The sequence below is a fragment of the Sitophilus oryzae genome, unplaced genomic scaffold, assembly GCF_002938485.1.
Source record: "Sitophilus oryzae breed Bouriz unplaced genomic scaffold, Soryzae_2.0 scaffold_683_pilon_pilon, whole genome shotgun sequence".
Classification (NCBI taxonomy): domain Eukaryota; kingdom Metazoa; phylum Arthropoda; class Insecta; order Coleoptera; family Curculionidae; genus Sitophilus; species Sitophilus oryzae.
Window position 1 is genome coordinate 160,664 of NW_022147288.1, and position 25,135 is coordinate 185,798.

The 25,135-nt window shown below is 33.5% G+C and overlaps 1 protein-coding gene across 4 annotated transcripts in view; it reads left to right on the forward strand.

Moving 5' to 3' along the window:
* The window catches only part of LOC115888096 (patched domain-containing protein 3), a 52,368-nt gene that overhangs the window by 21,695 nt on the left and 5,538 nt on the right, over window positions 1–25,135 (forward strand). For all 4 annotated transcript variants that reach the window (XR_004051210.1, XR_004051211.1, XM_030907671.1 and 1 more), the window contains exons 6-12: window positions 1,377–1,577; window positions 5,073–5,204; window positions 8,443–8,562; window positions 8,622–8,808; window positions 13,207–13,423; window positions 19,974–20,183; window positions 24,230–24,557. Coding sequence is in view for 2 of the 4 variants with exons in the window: in XM_030907671.1 (XP_030763531.1) it covers window positions 1,377–1,577; window positions 5,073–5,204; window positions 8,443–8,562; window positions 8,622–8,808; window positions 13,207–13,423; window positions 19,974–20,183; window positions 24,230–24,557 (1,395 nt within the window). In the remaining 2 variants the exon portion in view is untranslated. The remainder of the gene's footprint in view (window positions 1–1,376; window positions 1,578–5,072; window positions 5,205–8,442; window positions 8,563–8,621; window positions 8,809–13,206; window positions 13,424–19,973; window positions 20,184–24,229; window positions 24,558–25,135) is intronic.

Sequence of the window (25,135 nt, forward strand, 5' to 3'; positions counted from 1 at the left end):
AATAGTGTTGTGAGAGGTTATCGATTATTTTGACGACACTGACAAAGTACAAAGTAACTGAAAGGATTTCTCTAGGTAAAATGGGTTCTCGTGCATATGTTTATGATATGTTTTTGATATATATATATATGGTGACAATTTTTCAACCAAGTTATCAAACTCCTGTACAGACAATCTGTAAAAATTCCTAAATTTTTTCTCATCTTTTCTCCTCATTTCTTGATTTAAATTGCGATAAGCACCCTTGTTGCTTACGAAATTTAAATATTTCACATGTCCCAAATGACCGTTCTCTTCTACGTTTTAACAATAAGTAAATGACAATTTTACGCCTTCTGTTCCAATCCCACAATCGTAATCAATACTCATAATCATTAAACAAATTTGAATTCATATTAGATTTGTTCGGGTTCTTGTTATTACCGATTCTGAACCGTCCTAGAACTCTGCAGCGCATGCGCAAATGAAATAATGTCTTCATATTTCCTTTTGCGCATACGCATCACAGTTCTAGGACGGTTCAGAATCGGTAATAAGAGAAACCCAAAGTAAGCTATTGTATGCTATAAAATATAAAATAAAGGTCGTAAACACGAATAAAAAACAAATTAAGTTATCTCAGGTTATGATTTTTTTGGTAACTTTCAGTGGAGCAAAAATGAAATGTCCCTAAAAATTCGCGACTGTATGAAATAGGTCCAAATTTTGCGAATATTTTTTGGCGAATCGCTTTCCGCAATTCGCAATTCGCGTCTACATGAAACAAGCTTTAGGTTTACAGCAGATGACGACTTAGCCCTTCTAAGTGAATTATTTGTTGCTTGTTGCTCTAAACCCACTGGCAGACGTTGAACAATAAAGCACTGGAAAGAAGCACTTTAGCCCTTTAGTTTTAAAATACCTGGTAAACAAAACAATTTCAAAGTTTTAAATTCAAAGTTAGGTTAAGTTTAAATAGCGGACGCGACGCGAACGGAATTGTTTCCGATCCGATAACTATAAATGAAGAGAGTTAATACCACCTCACGTAAAGGAAATAACATCTGGCCTTATTAACGTCCATGCACGCTATTCGGTTTAGCGATATCTCTCTATTACGCTGTTTATTGTTATTTTATGGGAGTTTATTTTTGCGCACAGGAAATTTGACTCGTTTGCACATCGTCATAAAAAACAATTTTCGTACCACGAATTAGGGATAAGATTTTTATCTGTATACATATAGTATACTTAATCTGTGATACTACTGAGAGTCTTCTGTAGATTCCTAGATACCCATAGAGACCATCGAAAACAACTCACCCTGCATAGTAATTTAGAAATTAATATCTAACAGTTTACAGTGAGTTAAGTACAATCAAAACATTAATTTTTAGGAATAGGAATTGACGATACTTTCGTTATGTTGGCGGCTTGGAGAAGAACGTCCATCAAAACATCAGTTCCAGAACGAATGGCTCAAATGTTAAGCGAAGCTGCTGTTTCAATCACAATTACGTCAGTCACGGATTTCTTCAGTTTTTGGATCGGTATTTTCAGTCCATTTCCATCTGTTACCATCTTCTGCATATATTCAGGTCAGTACTTACTATAAAAATAAAACACTAAATCACCAAAATAGACCAAAACACTTTTACGTTTACACTGGACGCGCGTTTCGCCAACCATGTTAACATCATCAGCAGATGATTAAAACTGAAGTTCCGTTGATCTTGAGTTTTAATCAAAGATATTTAAACTAAAGAGATACAACTGTTTACCTTTCTCTTTCATCAGCCATTATTCTATCCTTATTTTTCCATCTCTCTTACACCGAAAACATTTGCCAGATTTACCTGTATATTGGTATTAGTATTCAATTAAATACCACAACCAATTATTAAGTAATAAATAATTTCGTTATATTTTTGTAATATATCAACCACATTAATTTGCTAACGTCAATTTATTCATTTAATGCTTAACTGCTTTACTATTTTAAATTTTATAATGGAATAAAAATATTATGGTCGTGTTTCTTTTAATAATAAAAAGCAGTTTGACAACGTCAGTTTTAGAAATATGCCGGCGTAGTACAACGTATTTCGAGGATGAATGGAAAATCCTAGATTCTCCTTTTGCAATGTTGCTATGCTGCCGATCAAGCTCCATATTCTTTATTTGCAGTATTATAGTATTTTTGCGTTATTTTGTGGACTTCTGTGGACATTATTTTGAAAATATGGTGCATTCATGTATTGTGTACAAGAGAGTGTATCATTTAAATCCAAATTTAACTTTTCACCGGTAAATACAAATAAGTAGGGTTAGGTATCTTACTATATCCTACTCTCTGTAGATCAGAGGCGTACCTAGACATAAAAATAGCAGATCTCTAAATTATATTTTTAGGTTTATTTTTTAAATCATATATTTATTATGTTTTTTAAATGATATATTTATTAATTAAATTATTTGTAGGAAAAAGGTACATGGTACATACTAATTACCAATAAGTTAATAACAATTTCTGTTTCCCTTTTAAGAAAGGGTATTGAATGTTAAAAATTAAATTTAAGTTCTATAAACCGCATGTAATTTATAAACAACATCTATTTTCGAAAAACCGTACTTTCTTATAAGAATAAATCTAATCTAGGTACCTACTTGGGTTTGACAAACCATTACCTACCTTTTGTGAAAATTTTATTGGGGTGTACCAAAGATGGAATTTTGTGGCCTTACTTTTTTTGTTGCCGTTATAATTTTATACGGCTTTTGTTTTAAAATTTGGTTGTTATAATGTAAATGGACATCTTTTGAGATACATATAATTAATGTTCTTATTACATGAATTTTATGACTTTCTTACATTTTATTGTATTGAAATTCTTTGCACATGCACTTTTTATTATTTATAAACGAATATCAATTTTCCTTCGCAAACAAGAGAAAAAAAAATTTTAAACTAAGAACCGTTTACTAAACAATCATCATTTTATTTTATTTATGATTTTGTAAAATTATCGCTAGACTTTTCTGATGACTGTGTATTATAATATCAAATAATTTTGTTTAGATAAACACATACCGTATGATCGAATAAAAACGGCATCCAGTTGGCTTGGAAATGACGATCGATGGCATTTCCTATATAAATTTACATATAAAATCTATCTATATAAAAATAAGATCTTCATTCCATAGCCATCGCTGACGCCGTTTTTATTCGATCATACGGTATAATATACATCTTATATTTTCAGTTCTGATTTACTGTGTTTGAAACATCCCTAAAATAAAAGTTAAGGTAAATAAATGTTGAATTTTCTTACTTCTTATTCCCTCATTAATGAACAATTGGGAACTAATAAAAATTATAAGGCACATTTTAAATTTTATTCACTGTTTTTTATTGTAGTTGTAAAATTCATATAGGTATATAATAATAAAGTTTGTATTATTTTATATATAAAATATTGTGTTATTAGGTTAAAATAAATATTTTATTTTGTTATTGCTAATCGAGGGAATCTAATTCGCCAGAGACGAACAAGGTTATTCCAAGATATTGAAACTGCATTTACTAATACACCTAAAATTTGATATTTTATTTAATAAAATATAGTAAAAAACGCTATTAATTTTTTAATCGTTATTCTTATGTGAAAAGCCATCTTATAATAAAAAATGATGCCGGTTTTTATTTTATTTCGCTATCCTCCCTCAACTTATTTTTTTTTTACCATGCGACAAATATGTAAGATGTAAGTCTTATTATTATTTTATTTTAATTTATTAAACAATTATTTTAATTTCCTTAAAATACTTCGTCGGTCGATCGGCACGCCACTGGAAATTGACCTCAAACGTCTAATCTTTGTACACAACTACATTGTTGCCTCGAGCAGATACCCTTATTTCCTTCTCTATCCATTCTCTCTTACACTCGTTGATTTTCGCAAACCAATGTCGTATGATGAAGCTTTAGAGCGTTTTATGAATCGATCATTGTATCTCCCGAGTTTAAATATCTTTGGTTTTAATCATCTGCTGATGATGCTAACATGGTTAGCGAAACGCCCGTCCAGTGTAAAACTAAAAGTGTTTTGGTGTATTGTGGTGATTTAGTGTTTTATTTTGCTGTGTAACACCAAAGGTTCCAACCCTCAACTGTAAACTTATTAAAACATTAAAAATTTAATTATAATAACAGAAAAATGTTCAAATCTAAAATCTACAATACAATTTTTAACACCGATTTATTTAAAGAAACAAAGATAAGGTGCTAATATAAAAAATAATTAGATGGTAATATAAAACTTCATAAAGATAAAATAGATTATTTTCGATAATTTAGTAATAAACTATTAAAATAGTTGAAAAAAAATTGGCGCCGGGAGGCACGTATAGCCGCCCATACTAAAATATGTTAGTATCTCAAAAACTGCGACTTTGACTGATTTTGATGTTATTACAAATTTTGTTGCAAATATTATTCCTAATCTTAATTTGAAAACCGCGTTTCGCTAGCTACTGTAATTTTGGGGTTACGATTTTTTAAAATTTTTAACCCACTCCCATACCCCCTTACCAACACCCCACCCCCACCAAAAACTAATGGCCAGATTCTCGGGTGCCACAGTATTTTTGTGCCAAATTTGGTTAAAATCGGTTCAGCGGTTTTTGAATTATCGTGTTAGAGACGGACAGACAGACGGGCAGACAGACAGACACCATGAAAATATTTTGTATTTAGGTCATTTAAGGCCCAAATAACTCATTTTGAGTGAAATTAAAAAAACTTTTTTTTGCCGATCTTAATAGCCTACCAATGTATAGCCTACCATACCTGGTAGGCTATACATTGGTATGGTCGGCTAATAATGATAGTGGAAATCCAAAATCATCATCTATTAGTAACCTACTTTGTCCTTTAACTTTTGAACATATACAGCGAACTATTAAACTCAAATAAAAAAAGAATAAACGTCGGAGACTAAAATAGATAAGTTTCAATCAAATTACGAGTTCGTGGTTTACTATGTTATTCGTACATATGACATTATATCTGATATAATTATTATTTTCAGGTGCAGCAACTGTATTTCTTTTCATCTGGCATTTAACGTTCTTCGCGGCTTGCGTAGCTATATCTGGATATTGCGAACAAAAGAACTTACACTCGATATTTTGCTTCAAGGTCCAGCCCTTATCAAAATCACGTAAGTAACAAAATCATTAACAAAAACCTTTTTAAGTTATTGATATTTAACTGAAAGGCGGTTACTTGGCGATATAAGAAACTAATATCTCCTAGTTTAAGACTGAATACTGCATATTATTATTTAGTACTATTAGTAGTAGTTATTCTGCACGTCCCATTCACAGCCACATCGACTTGCTTAGCATAGTGGATCTACAATAAATGGGACAAGCCGTAGAGTCCTTAGGGTGGTCGGTTTGGGGTTCCAGTTTCTTCCACAGAGCTTTTTAGTAGGTGATTTATTGATAACAGATACGAGGGAGGGAGAGAGAAAAGAACCAGGATGAAAAGCCGTCCAACACCGGGAGGCAAGCAGGGACGTATCACCAGCTTTGCCCCTATTGCTGGATAAGTGAAAATAGCGGTGGTGCCAAAGGATTTCTCAGAGATTGCTCTGACCACCGACCAGCAAACGTCTCTAGAAGAGACTATACTGAACGAAGTAGTGGCCAGTGGCGGACTAAGCCTGTCGGGGGCCCGGGGCGGCAAAGCTAAATGTGGCCCCGGTCTGTATATATATATATATATATATATATATATATATATATATATATATATATATATATATATATATATATATATATGAATATATATATATATACATATATATATATATATATATATATATATACTATATATATATATATATATATATATATATATATATATATACAGGGTGTCACAGAAATAAGTGCAAGTATTTTAAGGGGTGGTAGATAAAAGAAACATATTTTTTCTTTATCGTTTTTCAATAAGTCCAAAATAACGGAGTTATTTTACAACGAAAATTTGCTAAAATTTTGAGAACCACTGCATCTTTTCTTGATTTTCTTTCTTGTAAATTTAATCTAATACCTATGTTGTCATAGTAACAAGAAATTATGTTTTTTTTTTAACTAAAAACTAAAAAAATTCCCAAAAATTTTTTTGCGAAGTTTTCAATTTTATATATATTTAATTAAAACTCATATGCGTGTTTCTGGGGTTGAACTATACTACCAGTGAAAATACTAGCACTTATTTCTGGGACGCACCGAGAGGAAATGACAGACACAGATTACAAGAGGAAAAACTTTTTAATTATTGACTATTTTTTATCGCATTCACAGGGTATTTGGTATATTACAAAATGCGATAAATTTTACATTGGTGAAACATCTAGACCCTTAAATGTTAGAATTAAAGAACATAAAGATTATTTAAGAAAGGGAGATTTTCGCCAATCTAAGATTTGTCAGCATTCATGGGACACAGGGCACAGAATAAATTTTAATAACGCCAAAATTATAATGAAAGAAGCGATAGCCTCTAAAAGAAAAATAAAAAGGCTTATCACATTTTCAATCTAATAAAATAACCATTTGCTCATGCATCTGTAGATGTTAGTAATGTATGGCAATCGCTTCTTTGATTTTAAAGAACATTACATAAATAAACATAACATACGTAAAATTTAAAAATAATCATACAGAAAGTTTGGGCTTTTTTGGTTTTACCTTATTAAGTGATTATCAGGTAGTAATTGTTAATTTTGAAGTTTAACTTAATATAATGTCAATTTAACAGAACGTCAACGATTTCTTGTAGACGTATCGGTTTAAAAAGTAAAGTGTTCTCGAATAGTTCAATTTAAATATTTTAAATAGTTTTTTTCTTGATTTTTTATATTTTTTTTTCCGACGACGGAAAGAGAAAACATTCCGAAACGTTAAGCATTTTTTTCTTTGTTAGGCTTGCTTTTATTACTGTAACACAACTTCTGACAAGCAGCGTCCGTTTAGGGTTTAACGCAGAAGTGTTTACAAAAAATAACTATTTTATTTTGTAGATTTTTCTTGCAGTGCAGTGGCGAAAAACCCATAAGGATTTTTTTGGATAGATGAATCCGCCACATAGGTATAGACATTTTTTACAATACCGGTTCCACATATAAGCCGCGTTACTTTCGCGACCGTTCCAGGTAAATACCGCGATTTTGTAAGGGGCCCTTTACAAAATCGCGGTATACTCCTATATAGGTCCAAGAATAAATAATAATTATTCGAATATAAAAAATAATAATTATTCGATATTGTAAACAAAGAAAATTACCCCTTGATTTAATTTCGTAAATAGAAAAATATCATTGACAATTACTGGGGCCTAATATTTGATAATTAAGTAAATATCTGCTTCCATTTGTACTGTTTAGTTTGCGTATACTTATGGTTTGCATACTCTAACTACAAATTGCTTTATAACTACTGAACACATATTGGCCTGTTTGCCAGTTGAATAAAAATTACTTATTAAGATTTGGAGGCTCCCTAGAAGAAGGGGCCCGGGGCGGACCGCCCCTTCCGCCCCCTTAGTCCGCCACTGGTAGTGGCAATCGGATCGCAACACAACGATCTACACTTTTCGGGTGGGTATGCTCCTCATAGATTGTGTATCTCAAGAATCGGCGAATTGTTTGGTGGAAATCGCACCAAAGCTTAAAAATTGGCAAGAGCCGGAACTGGTTGCAGTGAAGGGAGAAAACATCCCTAAAGGGGCGGCCATAACGGTCTTTCTGCCGAGGAGCAAGGGGAAAGACACCACCTACCTGCTGGGCCTTATCCAAAGTCAGAACTTCAATGTAAGGACATCGAGTAGGCAAGTCATCAACTCGAGGGAGGAGAGTCATGGTCAAGTCCTCACAATAGGAATTGACCTCAAATCCAAGGAGGCAATAGAGAGGGAGAGGGACATATCCTCTATTATAGATACGGGACAACACCGGTATCACGTCTAAGGAGAGACCAAGTTAAAGAGGTGGAGAAAATTGATACAGATCCTCCAGCCTCCACCTTATGGGCTCCTCAGCCGGAGGCAAGCTCCTCGATTGTGAAGAGCGGCACGGAGGGCCAAACTCCAACCGTGGAAGGGTGTGTACTCGGAGGAAGAACTGTTGTCAAAGATGATGGTAAATACCCTGTCCCCTCTACAACAGGGGTATGATGGGTTATAGATTGTGTGATGACTCAAGGAAGGGGGCACAATAGATCTTTAAGGTCGCAGTGATTAACCCCCCTCTTACTCATTCTACATTCAATAGATACCAACTGCCACTGTCATTGTGTTCTCTCCTTGCAACAAATATTAAATAATATCTAATTTTTTATATTTTGTTTTTTTATTTAGTATTTTTTGGAATAAGATTGTATTATTAATTTCAGAAAACAGATGTTTTTTGTACAGAATATTTTGCAGTGGCGGTGTTGATCCAGATGACATGGACAATCCCAAAGATAATCAAGAACATGGAATGATGGTATTTTTCAGAGACTACTTTTCAGGTAATAACCATTAAATAATAAACTATTTTCTTTACATAAAAAATCTTTATTTTTTCTAGTATTCTTAAACAATGGTTGTGTTAAAGTTATGGTTATCCTGATTTTTGCCGTTTATCTTGCTGGCGCCGGATATGGTATTACGCAAATAGAAGAAGGTCTGGAACGGAGAAAAGTTGCGAAGAACGATTCATATGCAATAGAATTCTTTGACAGAGAAGACGATTACTACAGAGAGTTTCCCTATAGGTATTTTATATTTCAGTATTTTATAAATTATAAAAGAAGAGCACCCTTGATAATTCTTCGCTTGTTGTAGAAACCTCCTTTACATTTCTCAGACTGTTTAAAATTCAATATAGTATTTAGTAAATTTTCAAAGAAAAAAAAAATTTAAGGAGTTTGAGCTCCCGCCATTCAACTGTGGCATTAAAGAAAAAAAACACCACACGTTATTATCCATTACCACGTACATCTCAAGAAATACATCCATGATGATCAATTAGCTATACAGGGTGGCCTAAATTGTATGCTGAAAACTTCGGCAGCATATTATGCCTATTAAAATAGGTAAACAAGACCGTATAAATTTATGTCCTAAAATGCTTCGTTTTGGAGATTCAGGGTGCAGAAATTTCATTTTTATTTCGTTTTTTTCCAAATAACTTCTGAACTAATGCAGATATTTAGAATTAAATTATTCTGGGTGCCGGCCCACAGCGGCATCCAAGGCAATGAAAAAGCCGATGAGCTAGCTAGGCAAGGATCATCGGCATCCTATTTTGGTCCAGAACCAGTACTGCAAATACCCAAATGTATGGCCCGTAGTGCACTAAAATTCTGGGTCAGGGAAAAGCAGAATGTCCACTGGAGAAACAGACAGGGACACAGGCAGAGCAAGGCTTTTATCCAAGGACCTAGCTCTAAAACCGCAAAAGAAATGCTAATGCTTAGCAGGAATAAATTGCGGATTACAACAGGCCTCTTGACAGGACACATGACTGTCAAGTGTTACCTGAACAGGCTCAACCTGTATCAAGGAAGTCTTTGCTGCAGACTCTGCGATAAAGATCCTGAAACAGCGGAGCACATAATATGTTACTACGAGGCTCTGGATCGCAAGCGACACTTTTTATTTGGGAAAGCTAGGCTAGAACCGGAGGAACTATGCTCCCATCCTATCAAGGACCTGCATAAGTTAGTGCAGGGATAGGAGAATGGGTGCAGATATAGAAAGGGGACAAACACAATAGGCCTCACAGGTCACAGTGTTTCCGGCAGAGGATGGCCCCGTGTTGTGAAAAAAAATGCAGATATTTGGATGAAAATTGGTTTCGGGGTGTTTTTAGAAGTGGAAAATTTGATTTTGATGTCAATATGACTCCTACTTGCAGGGGGCATAACCTACATATTTTTTTTGTATATGTATATTTATTATTAATAAAATTATATAAGGATTCTTGCCACTTAACTGCTGATATAGAAATTTAATTCTACGGTGTGTTTGTCATAATGCGGATCAACGTGCTCTCACTACCGGTTTCGGAGCCCTACTCCATCATCAGGTGAGTTTGGGCATTATGACAAACACAGCGTAGAATTAAATTTCTATATCAGCAGTTAAGTGGCAAGTATCCTTATATAATTTTATTATATACCTATACTGCAAGAAATTTGTTTTCTATTTTATAAATTGGCTTGCCTGAATAAAAGTCTTTTACCATCTTTTTACTATTGATAGTTGCGCCTCGGTGGTACGAAAGTACTACCATTGCACGCAGGCCGCTATCTACCGTTCAGGACTTAATATCTAACCGACACTTTCCGACAAGTCGGAATTAACTATCTCTGCGCTGTGGTTGTCATTTTGTGGATCTGCCCAAGCTCATCTGATGATGGAGTAGGGCTCCGAAACCGGTAGTGAGAGCAGGTTGATCCGCATTATGACAAACATAGCGTAGAATTAAATTTCTATATCAGCAGTTAAGTGGCAAGAATCCTTATATAATTTTATTATATACCTTTACTGCAAGAAATTTGTTTTCTATTTTATTATTAATTGTATTTAAGAGTAAAAACTTTTGGTCCGTACCTGTATAAAACGACTGAGTGGAAAAATATACATGCATTTCCGTCATTTTTACGTAAAAAATGTCTCGTTGTAAAAATCGCTACGAGCAACCGTTCTCAAAATATTTGGAATAGAGATTATTAATACTTGTAATAAAATAAACATGTTGGCTCCATAGTTATTTGACTGAAATGATAAATTTGGGAAATATATAATTTTTTAAACTAATCATTAGTACTCGTAGAATGCATGCATAATTGAATAGTCGCAGGGCTTGAAGCAACCTGTTTAATAGCCTCAATAATTATTGTTAGTAGTTAAGAAAGATAAATCAGTGAAGGTCCATAAAACGTGACCACCCAGAAAAAAGAAAAGTAGAGAATAAAAGCAGAACGTAAAAGCAGAGAATAGGTATATTATATATATATATATATATATAAGTCGGTTTAGAACGTTTTTCTACGTTGTCTGGTATCCAATTTCCAGCCTGTTCTATTCGTACAATCCTCTGTTGACAGGTTTCTTTCACTCATCGCTTTGTGTACGCTTTTTTGCCATTCCAGATTCGGTCTTCCCTGTTTTCTTCTGCCCTTTGGTTGCCAATTGATTATTTTCTTGGGCCATCTAGTGTCCTTCATTCGCTCTACATGTCCGTACCAGATCAGCTGCTTTATCTCTATATCCTGTTATCGTACCTTCTATGCCCATTTGTTGTTTTATGGTATTATTTCTTATTCGTTGTTTTGAAATTCCCATTGATCTTCGAATGACATCCATTTCTACGGCCTCTATCCTCTTCTTGTATCTCTCAGTTATTCTCCATGTTTCTACTCCATACAGGAGGTTGCTCTTTACCATGGTTTCATATATATTGAATTTTCTTCGCTTTGTTATTGATTTGCTCCATAAGATTCCATTTAGACATCCGATTATTTTTTTCGCGTTGATAATCCTTTTCTCTATTTCTCTGCCGTCAGTTCCAGTGTTATCAAATGTAATTCCCAGGTACTCATACTCTTGACACTGCTTAATTTCGTGACCGTTGTCCAAGTTCAAGTTTCCTTCTTGTGTGCCTATACATAGATATTTTGTTTTGACTATGTTAACTGTCAAGCCCCATTCTCCGTATTCTTCAATAAGTTTTCTTAGCATATATTGCATATGATCTTTGTCATTGGCAACTATTATTTGATCGTCTGCGAATTGAAGTGTGAACAAACATTCATTGTCAATCTCTATACCCATACCACGGGTCTTTCTTTTCCAATTTTTTAAAGCGACTGCAACGTATATTTTAAAGAGAGTAGGGGAGATGCAACAACCTTGACGCAAACCTTTGTCGGTTATAACTGTTTCTCTAAGCTCTTTTCCTACCTTTATTTTTGATTTTGCGTCCTTATATAGTTCCTTAAGAGCTGATATATAAGTATGGTTAATCGTAGATTGTTCTAGTACCCTCCACAGTCTTGATATTGGGACAGTGTCGTACGCTTTCCGTAAGTCAACAAATGTTATATGTGTGTCCAAGTTTATTGCCGATCTTTTTTCTATAACTTGTTTTAAACACGTTATCTGTACACGACCTTCCTGCTCTAAAACCATTCTGTTCTTCTTCCTCCTTTTCTCTATAATTTTCTTCTATGAGATTCCGTAAAATTCTACCATATAACCTGCTCATTGTGCTCGTCACTGATATACCATGGTAGTTACTGCAGTCCAGCTTATTGCCTTTTTTATGGATCGAAGACATATAAGCCAGCTTCCAGTCTTCTGGAACGGGATGTCCGTTTAAGCAAATATTGAAAATTAATGCCAAGCTACTATTAATGCCAAGCTTACCAAGATTTTAAGTTCTTGGCAGCCATTCTTATTGTTTCTTTCGATATTTCAACTACTTTTCCCTGTACGTCGATGTTTCTTGGTGAATCAATTAAGTACTCTTGTCTAGATTCCTGACGGTGATAGGTATATTAAAAGTGCATAAAAGATACATTTTATAATAGAGGTATTGAAATTTAGAAAACGTCAACATTTGACGTTTCCAGTATTTTACCAAAGCGTTCCGTATCAAACCGATGTTTTTCAGGAACCGCTCTTTATCGTAGTTTACCGGTCTGGTTCGTCTGGTTTTGCAACGGAATACAGCCTTAGATTCCAAATATCTCGAAAACCATTTCTCGTAGCAATTTTTACCAAGAGACATTTTTTACATTAAAAAAACGTCGTAAATATTCGTGTTTCTACACAGTAGTTTAACCCCCCCCCTCTTACTCATTCTACATTCTACACAGTAGTTTTATACAGGTACAGACGAAAAGTTATTACTTTTACAAAAAAAATATGTAGGCGGCGAAAAAAAAACTCGCAGACACCAATTTTAATCCAAATATCAACTAGTGGTCAACTATAGTTCAGAAATTACTTGGAAAAAATCGAAATAAAAATGAAATTTCTACACCTTGTATCTCAGAAACTAAGCATTTTATTTTTATATCTGTAAAATATGCTGCCGAAGTTTCCCGAATACAATTACGACCACCCTGTATAAAACTAAATTTAATTATTAATTATTTCAGAGTTCAAGTTATAGTATCCGGTGAGTACGATTACTCGGACCCAAAAATTCAAAAAGAGGTGGAAAAATTAACGCAAACGTTCGAAAACACTTCCTATATTTCCGCTCTCCTTACCGATTCCTGGTTAAGAAGCTTTTTACAATACATCGACAGGAACAAAGATTATTTGAATATTTCGATAAAGACTCAAAAGGAATTCAGTACGGAATTAAAAGAGGCAAGTAAATATCTGGCACGTTTATATTATTATGAGATTATTGACAGAGAGACTGAAGTTTTCAAATTCTTATAAATGTTATTTGATACTTCTCTTAAGTGTCCATATCGCTCGTCTGAAAAAGTAGAAAAATAAGCGTTCGGCATTTAACGTTTTATGTAAAACTGGCTAGGTATTTTTACACAAATGAAGAAGGAAATTAAAGATAAAGGATCATACTATATCCGTATTGTAGCACATTTTTAAACAACTTCTTTATTTTTAAGATTTTGATGGTCAAACATCAACAAAATATTCCTTATGTTTGAGCTAATTATTTTCGAAAATAAAGACATAATTTAAAATTTCGTTACAATAGGGAAATAGATTGAAGTTTTGTGATTACAGTGATATATAATTTATATAGTTTTGTAACAAATTGCTCGCTATTTTTTGGCAAATGCTGAAGCTCTACAAACCATAATTAAGCCTTAATCAATTTTGAGTGCGGCTTAACACGGCAGGGTTGAGCTAAGCCTGAGGCAGATGTATGAAATATAATATAATATATTTCCTTCGGCCACACACCCGCTTTACCCGACCCCTGAACAGTACAGCGTAATAGCACAGATTAAGTATACTATATGTATACAGATAAAAATCTGATCCCTAATTCGTGGTACGAAAATTGTTTTTTATGACGATGTGTAAACGAGTAAAATTTCCTGTGCGCAAAAATAAACTCGCGTAAAATAACAATAAACAGCGTAATAGAGATACAGTGGTGGCCAAAAGTATGGAAACTTTTTACATTTTAAAATATTACAGAAAATATTGCTATGCTTAAACTCTCAGGAATATAAATGAACAGCTTATCAGCAAATAAAAGTATTCCAAAAATTACACAGCGAAAAAAATCTGTCTAGCAGTTTTTGTAGGAGAACAATAGATTTCTTGTATGGAAACCATAAATAAATACATTAAAATTATTTAGTTTAAGCTGATAAACGGTACGATTTGCTTCAGATAAATATAAACATCATGCCCAAGTCTAAATATTTCTCTACGGATTTAAAAAATAAAATAGTTCAATTATACAAGAGCGGTTATAAACCAATTCAAATAAGTAAAAATTTAAACATTTTAAAAAGCACCGTTTCGAAAATAATTCGTTAATTTAATAAAACAGGGAACGTTTCAACAGCTTTTAACTCAGGAAGACCAAGAAAGTTGTGCAACAGGACAATGAAAGTAATGAAGAGAATATCAATGGGAGATTCAAGAAAAACATCCACAGACATTTCTCGAGAAATGGGTGAAAGGGGAATATCGGTATCTGCACGCACGGTGAGAAGAAGGTTGGATGACATGGGACTTTTTGGAAGAGTTGCGGTGAAGAAACCACTAATATCAAAGAATAATAGGATGGCCCGCTTTAAATTTGCTCAAGATCATCTCACCTGGTCTTATTAGAAATGGAATACTGTACTGTTTAGCGACGAAAGCAAGTTTCAACTGTTTGGTAGTGACGGGAGACGTTATGTTCGAAGACCAAAAGGTACACGGTACAGCCAGATGCCCACAGTAAAACATGGGGGTGGGAGTATAATGGTATGGGGGTGTTTTTCTCGCTCAGGTGTTGGTTCTCTTGTTAAAATTGATGGGATAATGGACCGTTTTTTTGTACAAAGACATATTGGAGAATAATATACTGCCTCATGCTGATGAAGAAATGCCACTCAGATGGTTGTTCGAGCAAGACAATGATCCCAAGCACAAATCTCGGTTTGTTCAAAATTGGTTAAATGAACATAATGTTCCACTAATGGATTGGCCCTCACAGTCTCCGGATCTTAACCCCATAGAAAATTTATGGGATCATTTGGATAGCAAAATTCGAAGCCATTCTATTTCAAATAAAAATGAATTATGGGAAGTGCTAACAACTGAATGGGCGGGCATTTCCAGTAAAGATTGTACGAGATTGATCGATTCGATGCCACGAAGATGTAGAGAAGTAATTAATTCAAAAGGGATATATAAAAAAAGGGATATTCCACTAAATATTAGTAATTTTTATATTATCTTGAATTTTAATAAACATTCTTCTTAAGTTTCCATACTTTTGACCAAGAAAATATTCATAATTTTTTATATATTTTTTGATAGCTGTAATTTTTTATTTAAATGTATTAGGTTTTGTAGGAAATTATTGATGTAAATGAAATAAGTGTAAACGAGATAAAGAAACCATTGAAGAACTCAAAAAATGGAAAAGCTGCGGGGCCGGGAAACATTTTCATTGAGCTAATAAAGCATGGACCCGATATATTATTGGAAATACTAGCTGATATCTTCAACAGATGCCTGATAAAAAATGAAAACATTCCTGAAGACTGGAACCTGGCGTACATCAGCTCTATCTTTAAGAAAGGAGACAAAAAAAGATGTAGCAACTACAGAGGCATTAGTTTGACAAGCTCAATGGGAAGGTTGTATGGCTTGTTTGAAGAAATAGAAGAACAAAGGTGGTTTCCGCGCTGGGCGTTCTTGTATAGACAACATATTTGTGTTACAACAAATAATTGAAAAAAGGAGAGCTCGAAATTTGGACACGCATCTGGTATTTATAGATTTAGAGAAAGCCTATGACATGGTGCCTTTGAAGAAATTATTTGAAATCTTGGTTGAGGCAAATGTGAGTAAAACATATATCAATGCAATCTGGAATATGTACAAAAATCCAAAAAGTATGATCAGACAGGGGAAGTTCCTATCGGAATCCTTCCTGACATCTAAAGGACTTAGACAGGGGTGCAGTTTATCACCTACCTTATTTAAAATATATATCCAGGAGGCATTGAAAAACTGGAGAAGGAAGAGTAGAGCTATGGGAATAGAGATTGACAACCACTGTCTATCGACCTTGTTCTTTGCAGACGACCAAGTTATTGTTGCAGGTTGTGAGGAGGATGCCGACTATATGTTCAGGAAACTTGAGGAAGAATACGACAGATGGGGACTCAATATCAACCTCACAAAAACCGAATACCTGAAAGTAAGAGAAGAACAAACTGAAAATCCTGAACTACACATACATGAAATTAAAAGATGTAGCGAATATAAATATTTAGGAAGTATTATATCTGAAGTAAGGAACTCCAAGAAAGATATACATAGTAGAGTTCAACAAGGTAAGAAAGTAATCGGTCTTTTAAACCCTCTCCTGTGGTCAAATAAAACATCCATCCAAACAAAGATAAGAATTTACAAAAGCAATCGTAGATCCAATTTTAACATACGGTGCCGAATGCTGGCAATTTACAGCAAAAGAAAGAAGGATGGTCGAGTCAGTGGAGATGGACTTTCTCAGAAGAGCATGTCGCATATCAAGGATGGAACACATTAGATATGAGGAGATCAGGCAAAGAACAAGGTGAATATATACCAGCACCGACAACATCGAATCGAGACAGCTACTATGGTATGGGCACGTAAAAAGAATGGGAGGGGAAAGATGGCCAAAAAGGGCAATGGAGTATCGTCCCCAAAGCAGAAGGAAAAGAGGAAGACCTACAACTACGTGATTAGATGGAGTAGACCAGTACATGAGAGACAGAGCTATTAACCAGGAAGAATGGCAAAATCGAGCAATATGGAGGTCGAAATGCGGGATGCGGCAGAAGCTGTAGGACTCCCCTGCTTTATATATATATATATATATATATATATATATATATATATATATATATATATATATATATATATATATATATATATATATATATATATATATATATATATATATATATATATATATATATATATATATATATATATATATATATATAGGAAATTATTTGTAGGTCACGATTATATATAAGTCGTTTTATTTCATATTTTAATTTCTCAGCATAAATGACAAATTAAAAAAGTTTCCATACTTTTGGCCACCACTGATCGCTAAACCGAATAGCGTGCATGGACGTTAATAAGGCCAGGTGTTATTTCCTTTACGTGAGGTGGTATTAATTCTCTTCATTTATAGTTATCGGATCGGAACGCATTCTGTTCGCGTCGCGTCCGCTATTTAAACTTAACCTAACTTTGAATTTAAAACTTTGAAATTGTTTTGTTTACTAGGTATTTTAAAACTAAAGGGCTAAAGTGCTTATTTCCAGTGCTTTATTGTTCAACGTCTGCCAGTGGGTTTAGAGCAACAAGCAACAAATTCTCTTAGAAGGGCTAAGTCGTCATCTGCTGTAAACCTAAGCCTCTTTATAGATTCTCTAATATTGGAAGAGGTGGAAACCATATTTTGAGCCATATTTATTTAATTAAAACTAATCCCAGCTACTTAAATATCAAACTACCTAATAAAAGTAAAGTAGTAATTCAAAACAATTCAAACATAACCTAAAATAAAAGATCTCGCCGCACAGGCCGAGTATTGGCATGAAAAGGGTGATCGAAATTCGAAAAAGCAAATGTGTTTAAGATTTCCCAAAAAAAGGTAAATGATAAGTTAAATCATGTCTGCCATGAATGGCGTTGCTATGGGTGTGTTTAGTTGCATTCATTTCGTTTCAACGAAACGTCAAAGTTGTTACTTCTCCATAGACTAATGTCACGTACTAGAGATAGATTGGACACTGATATAAAACAAATAAGTCCGTCATTTAGAGCCACCTGGTGATCCGGAAGAAACTAATGGGGAGTTTTGGCATAACATAATTTTACCGTTCCGTTACTTATTAACGCTAACTAAAACGGTAACGTTATTCAAGCGCAAAATTATTCCTTGTAAAATATAAAATAATAAATAGAGACTCGTTTACTATATTTTATGTTTTATTAGATCATTAGAAGTATAACATATTCAAAACTAAAAATAAAATTATGGACATACATTTTAAACACCAACATAGAGTACATAGCGCCTATTTTTTTGATTTAACAAATAAATTATAATATTATAATAAAAATATTATAGACTACTAATTGTTAAAGTACTATATTACCAACTATGTACTTACTTATTTATGATTAAACTTTTTTTTTATTTCGTTCATAAATATATTATTCATCTAAGCTGTCTAAAAGGTCTTTGCTAAAAAAAGTTTATTATCTCACGAAAATGATGGTCGATTGTAAATATCAAAATGCACAAACTAATAAAAACACAAACTATAAACACAAATCACCGAACTTTCCGGCAAATCAGGAATATCTGAATTAATAATTATTGTTTAAAATAACTTGACGGATCACCAACATTTTGACAACTAGACCAAAACTAGACCATAGATGGTAGTCATCTTCATATATAAATTAGAAATCTGTACTTTAATGTCTTTTGCGCCGTCTGGCGATGCGGAAGAAACTAAATTTGTAGTTCCATAAAATTACCATTGAGTGACTAGGGCATGTACTTCTTACAGATAAGAGGTAAATGGCTAAATTTTATGTTTAAAATTATAAATTGTTGTTGTTCTTGTGCTTCTTTTACGTTTATATTATTGTTTTGATTGAAAATGGCTCAGCAAGCTGAAGGTATGTATTCTACAAAAACATATTATTTATTTTGATATTCTCTATACTAACGATTTTTTTTTGCAACTAAAGTTAGGCGTTCAGAAAATTTGATTAAATTTGTGACATTTTTATTATTACTTAGAGATTTAGTTGCGCATTTCGAAGAATTCAGCATATTGTCTATAGACGTTTTACTTAGTAAACATTGGGCTTTCATACAGTAAAATAAAATACTGCGACTTTTTGCGATTTTGCTGATAAAATGAGAAAAACATTCTTGGTTTCCTCTAATTTGCAAATCAGTGATATACTAATGCGAGGTGTAAACTGCGATGGCATTGTTGTGTACAAAGCGATCGCATAGTGCCATTAGCAGTATAGCACAAGTTGGCATTAGTACCGGCTTTAGTGGTATGGGCATTGGTCGCAGATCATCCGTAGCATTAGTAGTATTAGTTGCGATATTACTACTGGCATTAGTGGCATTGACCGTGAAACACCGGAACAGTGACTTTTCTTTCTTTTTTTTAGAATCACAACTATCGGTGTCAAATACCCCACTGTGCGCCGACCGGCCCCTGTTGTCAAATACCCGCACATGCCCATTTAAGCAATTTTTGAACGTTATTTAGAAATAGCGCTTGGTGTAATTGATCCGCAAATTACGTCAGGCGGTAGCGTTATTAGCGGGCTTTGCGTTAAAAATTGACTCGCGCATATCGTAACCATGATAAGGTACGCGTAAATACTGCATGACGCTATTCGGTTTTGCGATATCTCTCTAATAACTGTGCCGGTCAAGCGCTGTGCACAATTTTAGAGGCCATAAGTGGGCGTGCTATGTGCGCAAACTAGTACCCGATTCCGAAAATTGGAACCACGAAAAACAATAAAGAAAAAACAAAGATTATAATCTGTATAATCTGTGGTAATAGTCTCTTAAGTAATATGTTACCAACCAATTTTTAGTTTAATCAACCATTTAGTTTTTATTCGCATAGATAAACTTAATAAAATTAACTTAATTTTCTTACAGCTGTGGCTTGCGCCCTCAAGTCCATATTCCCTGGACGTTAAATTTGACGAAAAGGAAGAAAATATAATCGCAATGAGATTCTTAATACAGGCAGTGAACATATCCGGAACAGAACACGAGAAAGAAATGGTCAGGGCCTTAAGAAAAATCTGTAAAGATTCACCATTGAATGCTACAGTATTCCATCCATATTTCGTGTTCTTCGATCAGGTAAGTTTCAATGTTAAGCAATACTTTTACCAGAGAATGGAGTAAATATAATTCAATTTTTAATAAACTTGATTTCCATACTTATTCTTCGGAAAATATTATGTACCTAGGGAGTCTTGGACTCTATGTTTATTAAAAGGAACCAACCGAAAAATTGCCAAAATTAAATTAAAGGTACAAAAAGACAGAGGACTGTTTAATTTACGTTGTCCAAAAAGATGCAACTACTACCACTACTAGAATGTCATCTTTTCGCCAAGGAACAAAATATGATATGTTAAAACGCTACAAATTCTTTTTTCGATTCCTTTCGATTCTTAAAAGCGCCCGAAAACTACTCATGAGGAGGGCGTGGGTTTTTTTCTGGCGTTTCTTGTTGCCTCGTTCAATTTTGTTTCGTTTTGAGCTATTTCCGAAACGTGGCGCTATTTGTACCCGAGGCAAAGGACTTTTTTTCTTAAATCTCAATGAAATAAGTAAACCTAGACGTTTCTAAAATAGCTGTTGTTACGATGATATTTCGTTAATTACATCTCGTTTAATGTTGATATATATTCCACAAGTTTTTTTATTAATATTTGAACACGCGTTTATAATATGTATAGTAGATAATTTAAAAATAACATTTTTCACACTCAATCTGCAGGAATATAACTACAATATGTTTATTATTTAATTTTATTATAATGGATTAGTACATAAAATTATTATGTTTATTTACGCGGCCTTAATTGATTAATATAACAGGAGTATAGCTTGACGAGTAATACTGGCATTATCATCAATATATCGAGCTGATTGGGAAAATTATTGATTGACCCGATGTCAGTCAAAGATACTTTTATAAATAATAATAACATGGTTTGATCTAAATCCATTCAAAAATAAGAAGTAATTAGACGATTTTTTGAATAGTTTAACACCGTGGATTATAATAATTATAAAAGGCGGAACGCCAGTACAGTTAGTCAGTGCGTATTGCGCTGCAGTTTTACGATTTTAAGTTTTGGAAATATATTTTTTTTAATATTGTAATTAATAATGTTAGACAATGTGATTAACACTAAAAAAATCCTGTATGGGTATTTCGCCACTACACTGCAAGAAAATCTACAAAATAAAATTATTATTTTTTGTAAACACTTCTGCGTTAAACCCCTAGGTTAAACCTAAACGGACGCTGCTTGTCAGAAGTTATGTTTACGGTAATACAAATTTGCCTAACGAAGCAAAAAAAAAATTCTTAACGTTTCGGAAAGTTATCTCTTTCCGTCGTCGGAAGCAAAAAAAATTACAAAGAATAAAGAAAAAGCTATTTAAAATATTTAAATTCAACTATTCGAGAACACTTTACTTTTTTAAAACAGATACGTCCATAAAATAATAAATACAAGAAGAAGTGTCAAGTCAATGTTAAATTATGGAAACAGCGTGGCTGCCTGGGTAACTAATTTTCAGATATGGCGGCTGGGACATTTGACATGACATAGACAATGACATAGACATGACAATTTCAATTTTATGAAATTTATTTCCGTTTCCGGTTTTTAATGGCGGGCTGTTCAGGAGGTTTAAATCAGGGTTAATATACTTTTTACTCTTTCTAGTAGTTAATGATAATACAAAAAATTTACTCAAAAATATTTATTTGGAATTTAGAACAATGTAAATATGCAAATCAACACAATTAAAGAGCTATAAACACATAAACTACTGTATCAATATCAAAATATTTAAATAACATCAGAGATGCTGTGTTAAAGTGAATTAGTAAAGTAACAGTGCACTGACTTACAGAAACATGAAGATAAATAAATGTCTTCACAGCTTCACGGGCGTAAAACTAACTAACTGGAAGCAGGAAAAAGACAACAGGAACCCACGCAAAACCTGGAACCAAAAAAAATATGTAAAAAAACATAAATATAGGTACATAAGACTTTTGTGAATTAAATCAAACAGGACTTGAATGAAAATAAAATGAATAGAAAATATGATACAAATACATCTAATACCTCATTTGTATTTTAAAAATAATCTACAAAAAAATAATCTACATACATAGCATTATTGCTATGAAAATACATAATAGGTACCTATGTGATATGTAATTACGCATTTCTGTTCATCTTGTAGATAATTAATGTAGGCTAATAATATTTCAATAATAATAATTTACCTTGTGTAACTTGCTTTCAATTGCTCAAAATCTCCGATCAGTCTTTAAAAAAGTAGAGATACGGAAAAATCCTTGGCAAAGAATATCCCAAGATCCTTGGATCTAAAGCTAAAAAAATATAAAAACAGTTAATATATTACCTATTTTTACATATAATATGGCCCATACCTACTACACGCAGAAACGTCGATTTCATCATTTTCTTTATGTAATTAATATCATATATACTTTATTAAAGTGTTAACAAGGAACTTTATATCAAAAAACATCTTTGTACTTCAGCCGAAATATCATAAACAAACTTCCAATCAAATCTAAACGGCAAAAATTAAAATGGCGCTCGACCTTGCCAGAGGCCTCGGGAGTTGACACATCGCTGACACACAGACAAAAGAAGAGGACGCCGACGTGCATAAAAATGTTCCGTAACAGAAATTGACAGAAATCATATAGAAATATTCAGATTTTTGTCTAGGACAGTCTAGAAGGCCATGCTTTCTGCCTGGGTAGGACTGCGCCAGAACTGTTTCCAATTTTCCGGTTTACTGTCACCCCCTGGATACGGTTACAAGAAACCGTTGACGTTCTGTTAAAATGACAACAATTACTACCTGATAACAATTACTTAATAAGGTAAAACCAAAAATCCCCAAACTTTCTGTAGGATTATTTTTAAATTTTACGTATGTTATGTTTATTTATCTTGTTGTATCTATTGTTCTTTAAAATCAAAGAAGCGACTGCCATACATTACTAACATCTACAGATGCATGGCAGTAATGAAGTATGGCAGTCGCTTCTTTGATTTTAAAGAACAATAGATACAAGATAAATAAACATAACATACGTAAAAGGCAATAATCATACAGAAAAGTTTGAAACTTTTTGGTTTTATTAAATGATGGCAAAAATAAAAGACTTACATTATATTTTTAGGGCCACAAACAAAAGGAATTGTCTAATTAAAACACATATAACAAATTATAGTTCGAAAAACATTTTGATAATCAGTTATTTGATAATATTATGATTGGCGCTATGACAACGACAATATTTTTTGAGAATTTGACAATAATATGACAATGGCCGTTGGAAACTATGGAAACTACAAAAAAATTCTAATTTAACGCCATCTGGCAATAACTAGTAGCAACTTCTTAACCTAAAAATTAATTGTACTACCACCTAGTGGCTAGGGCTGGAACTATTTTATTTGAGATTTCCGTGGAAACGGTGGAACCGCTTTTGCTATTTCACTTTCCCGCCCCTGGTTTAACCATAACGCAGAAGTGTTTACAAAAAATAATTATTTTATTTTGTAGATTTTCTTGCAGTGTAGTGGCGAAATACCCATACAGGATTTTTTTGGAAAGAGAATCCGCCACATAGGTATAGACATTTTTTACTAAATATTTTTGTGTAACCTTAGAGGAATAGCCAATTTAATCTATCATCGGTAACTGTTTTCTAAATGCGCTGTTTTTGATTTTTCATATCAGTTTAATATAGTGGTATTACATTACACTTCGCTACAAATTAATTATATTTATTCATGCTCCATGTTTACTCATTTTTCTAAAGCCATCACAACGTTTGACCTTGAGTGCTTCCTGCTATTTCACAAAATAGTACGATAAATATAAGTCCGTGTTATATAAATTAGTTCCCACGTTTCCTGAAATAGATCAAGACGCGCCGTGATTGGTTGTTTGTTTTTTATTGTTAACCCAGAACTAATTTTTATAACACGAGCTTATATTTGAGCTTACTTCTGAAATATTTCCAGAAATATTTCGTAAAACAATCATAATTCCTTTAAAATTTTCACCAAACAGAATACATTAAAATACTTATTGTTTTGTTTCAGTTTGAATTAGTCCGACCACTATCCATTCAAAACATCATCATAGGCGGCGCTGTTATGATGCTGGTCTCGTTCATCTTTATACCAAACATCTTCTGCGCATTCTGGGTGGCCTTCAGCATCATCTCCATTGAAGCAGGAGTGGTCGGTTATATGGCCCTATGGGGCGTAAATCTCGATTCGATCTCCATGATCAACTTGATCATGTGCATCGGATTCAGCGTTGATTTCACTGCCCACATTTGTTATGCCTACATGTCGTCGCCAGCCAAGAAAGCCAAAGACAAAATGAGCGAAGCTTTATACGCTTTAGGATTGCCAATATTTCAAGGTAAGTAGTTTATTTAACTTTCATGGGTCGAGTTTTTGTAAGATTCTTAATAATACATGGGCGACCATGTCGCCCACCAAAAACTGTATCCCATCATAAACATAGAATGTTAAAAAATACCTTTCTTGCAATGCAATTTTTCCACTACAAAAATTCACCCCTCATTTCACACCCTTAGAGGGTGAATTTCCAAAAATTGTTTCTTAGCACTAAATTGCGTTACATAAGGAACGTCTGCTCAGAATTTCATGCTTCTCAAAGCAATTTTAACAAATTTTTGTACTAATTTTCATCCCTTATTTCTTAGGAAATGAATGTCCAAAATTCGCTTCTGAGTATTCCCTTTCCTCACTTAAGGCACACTCTCTGCAAAATTTCGTATTCCTAGACCTAGAACGGATTTTACATAAAAGTTATACAACTTTTCACCTCCAGTTTTACCCCCTTACAAAATGAATTCCGAAAATCACTCTAACTATTCAATTACGCTGCCAAGGATTTATTATAATGGGAGGCTAGCCAAATCCGGTAATGTTGCTAAGGTGACTTAGGCTATTGTAAATGACTTAAGGAATAAG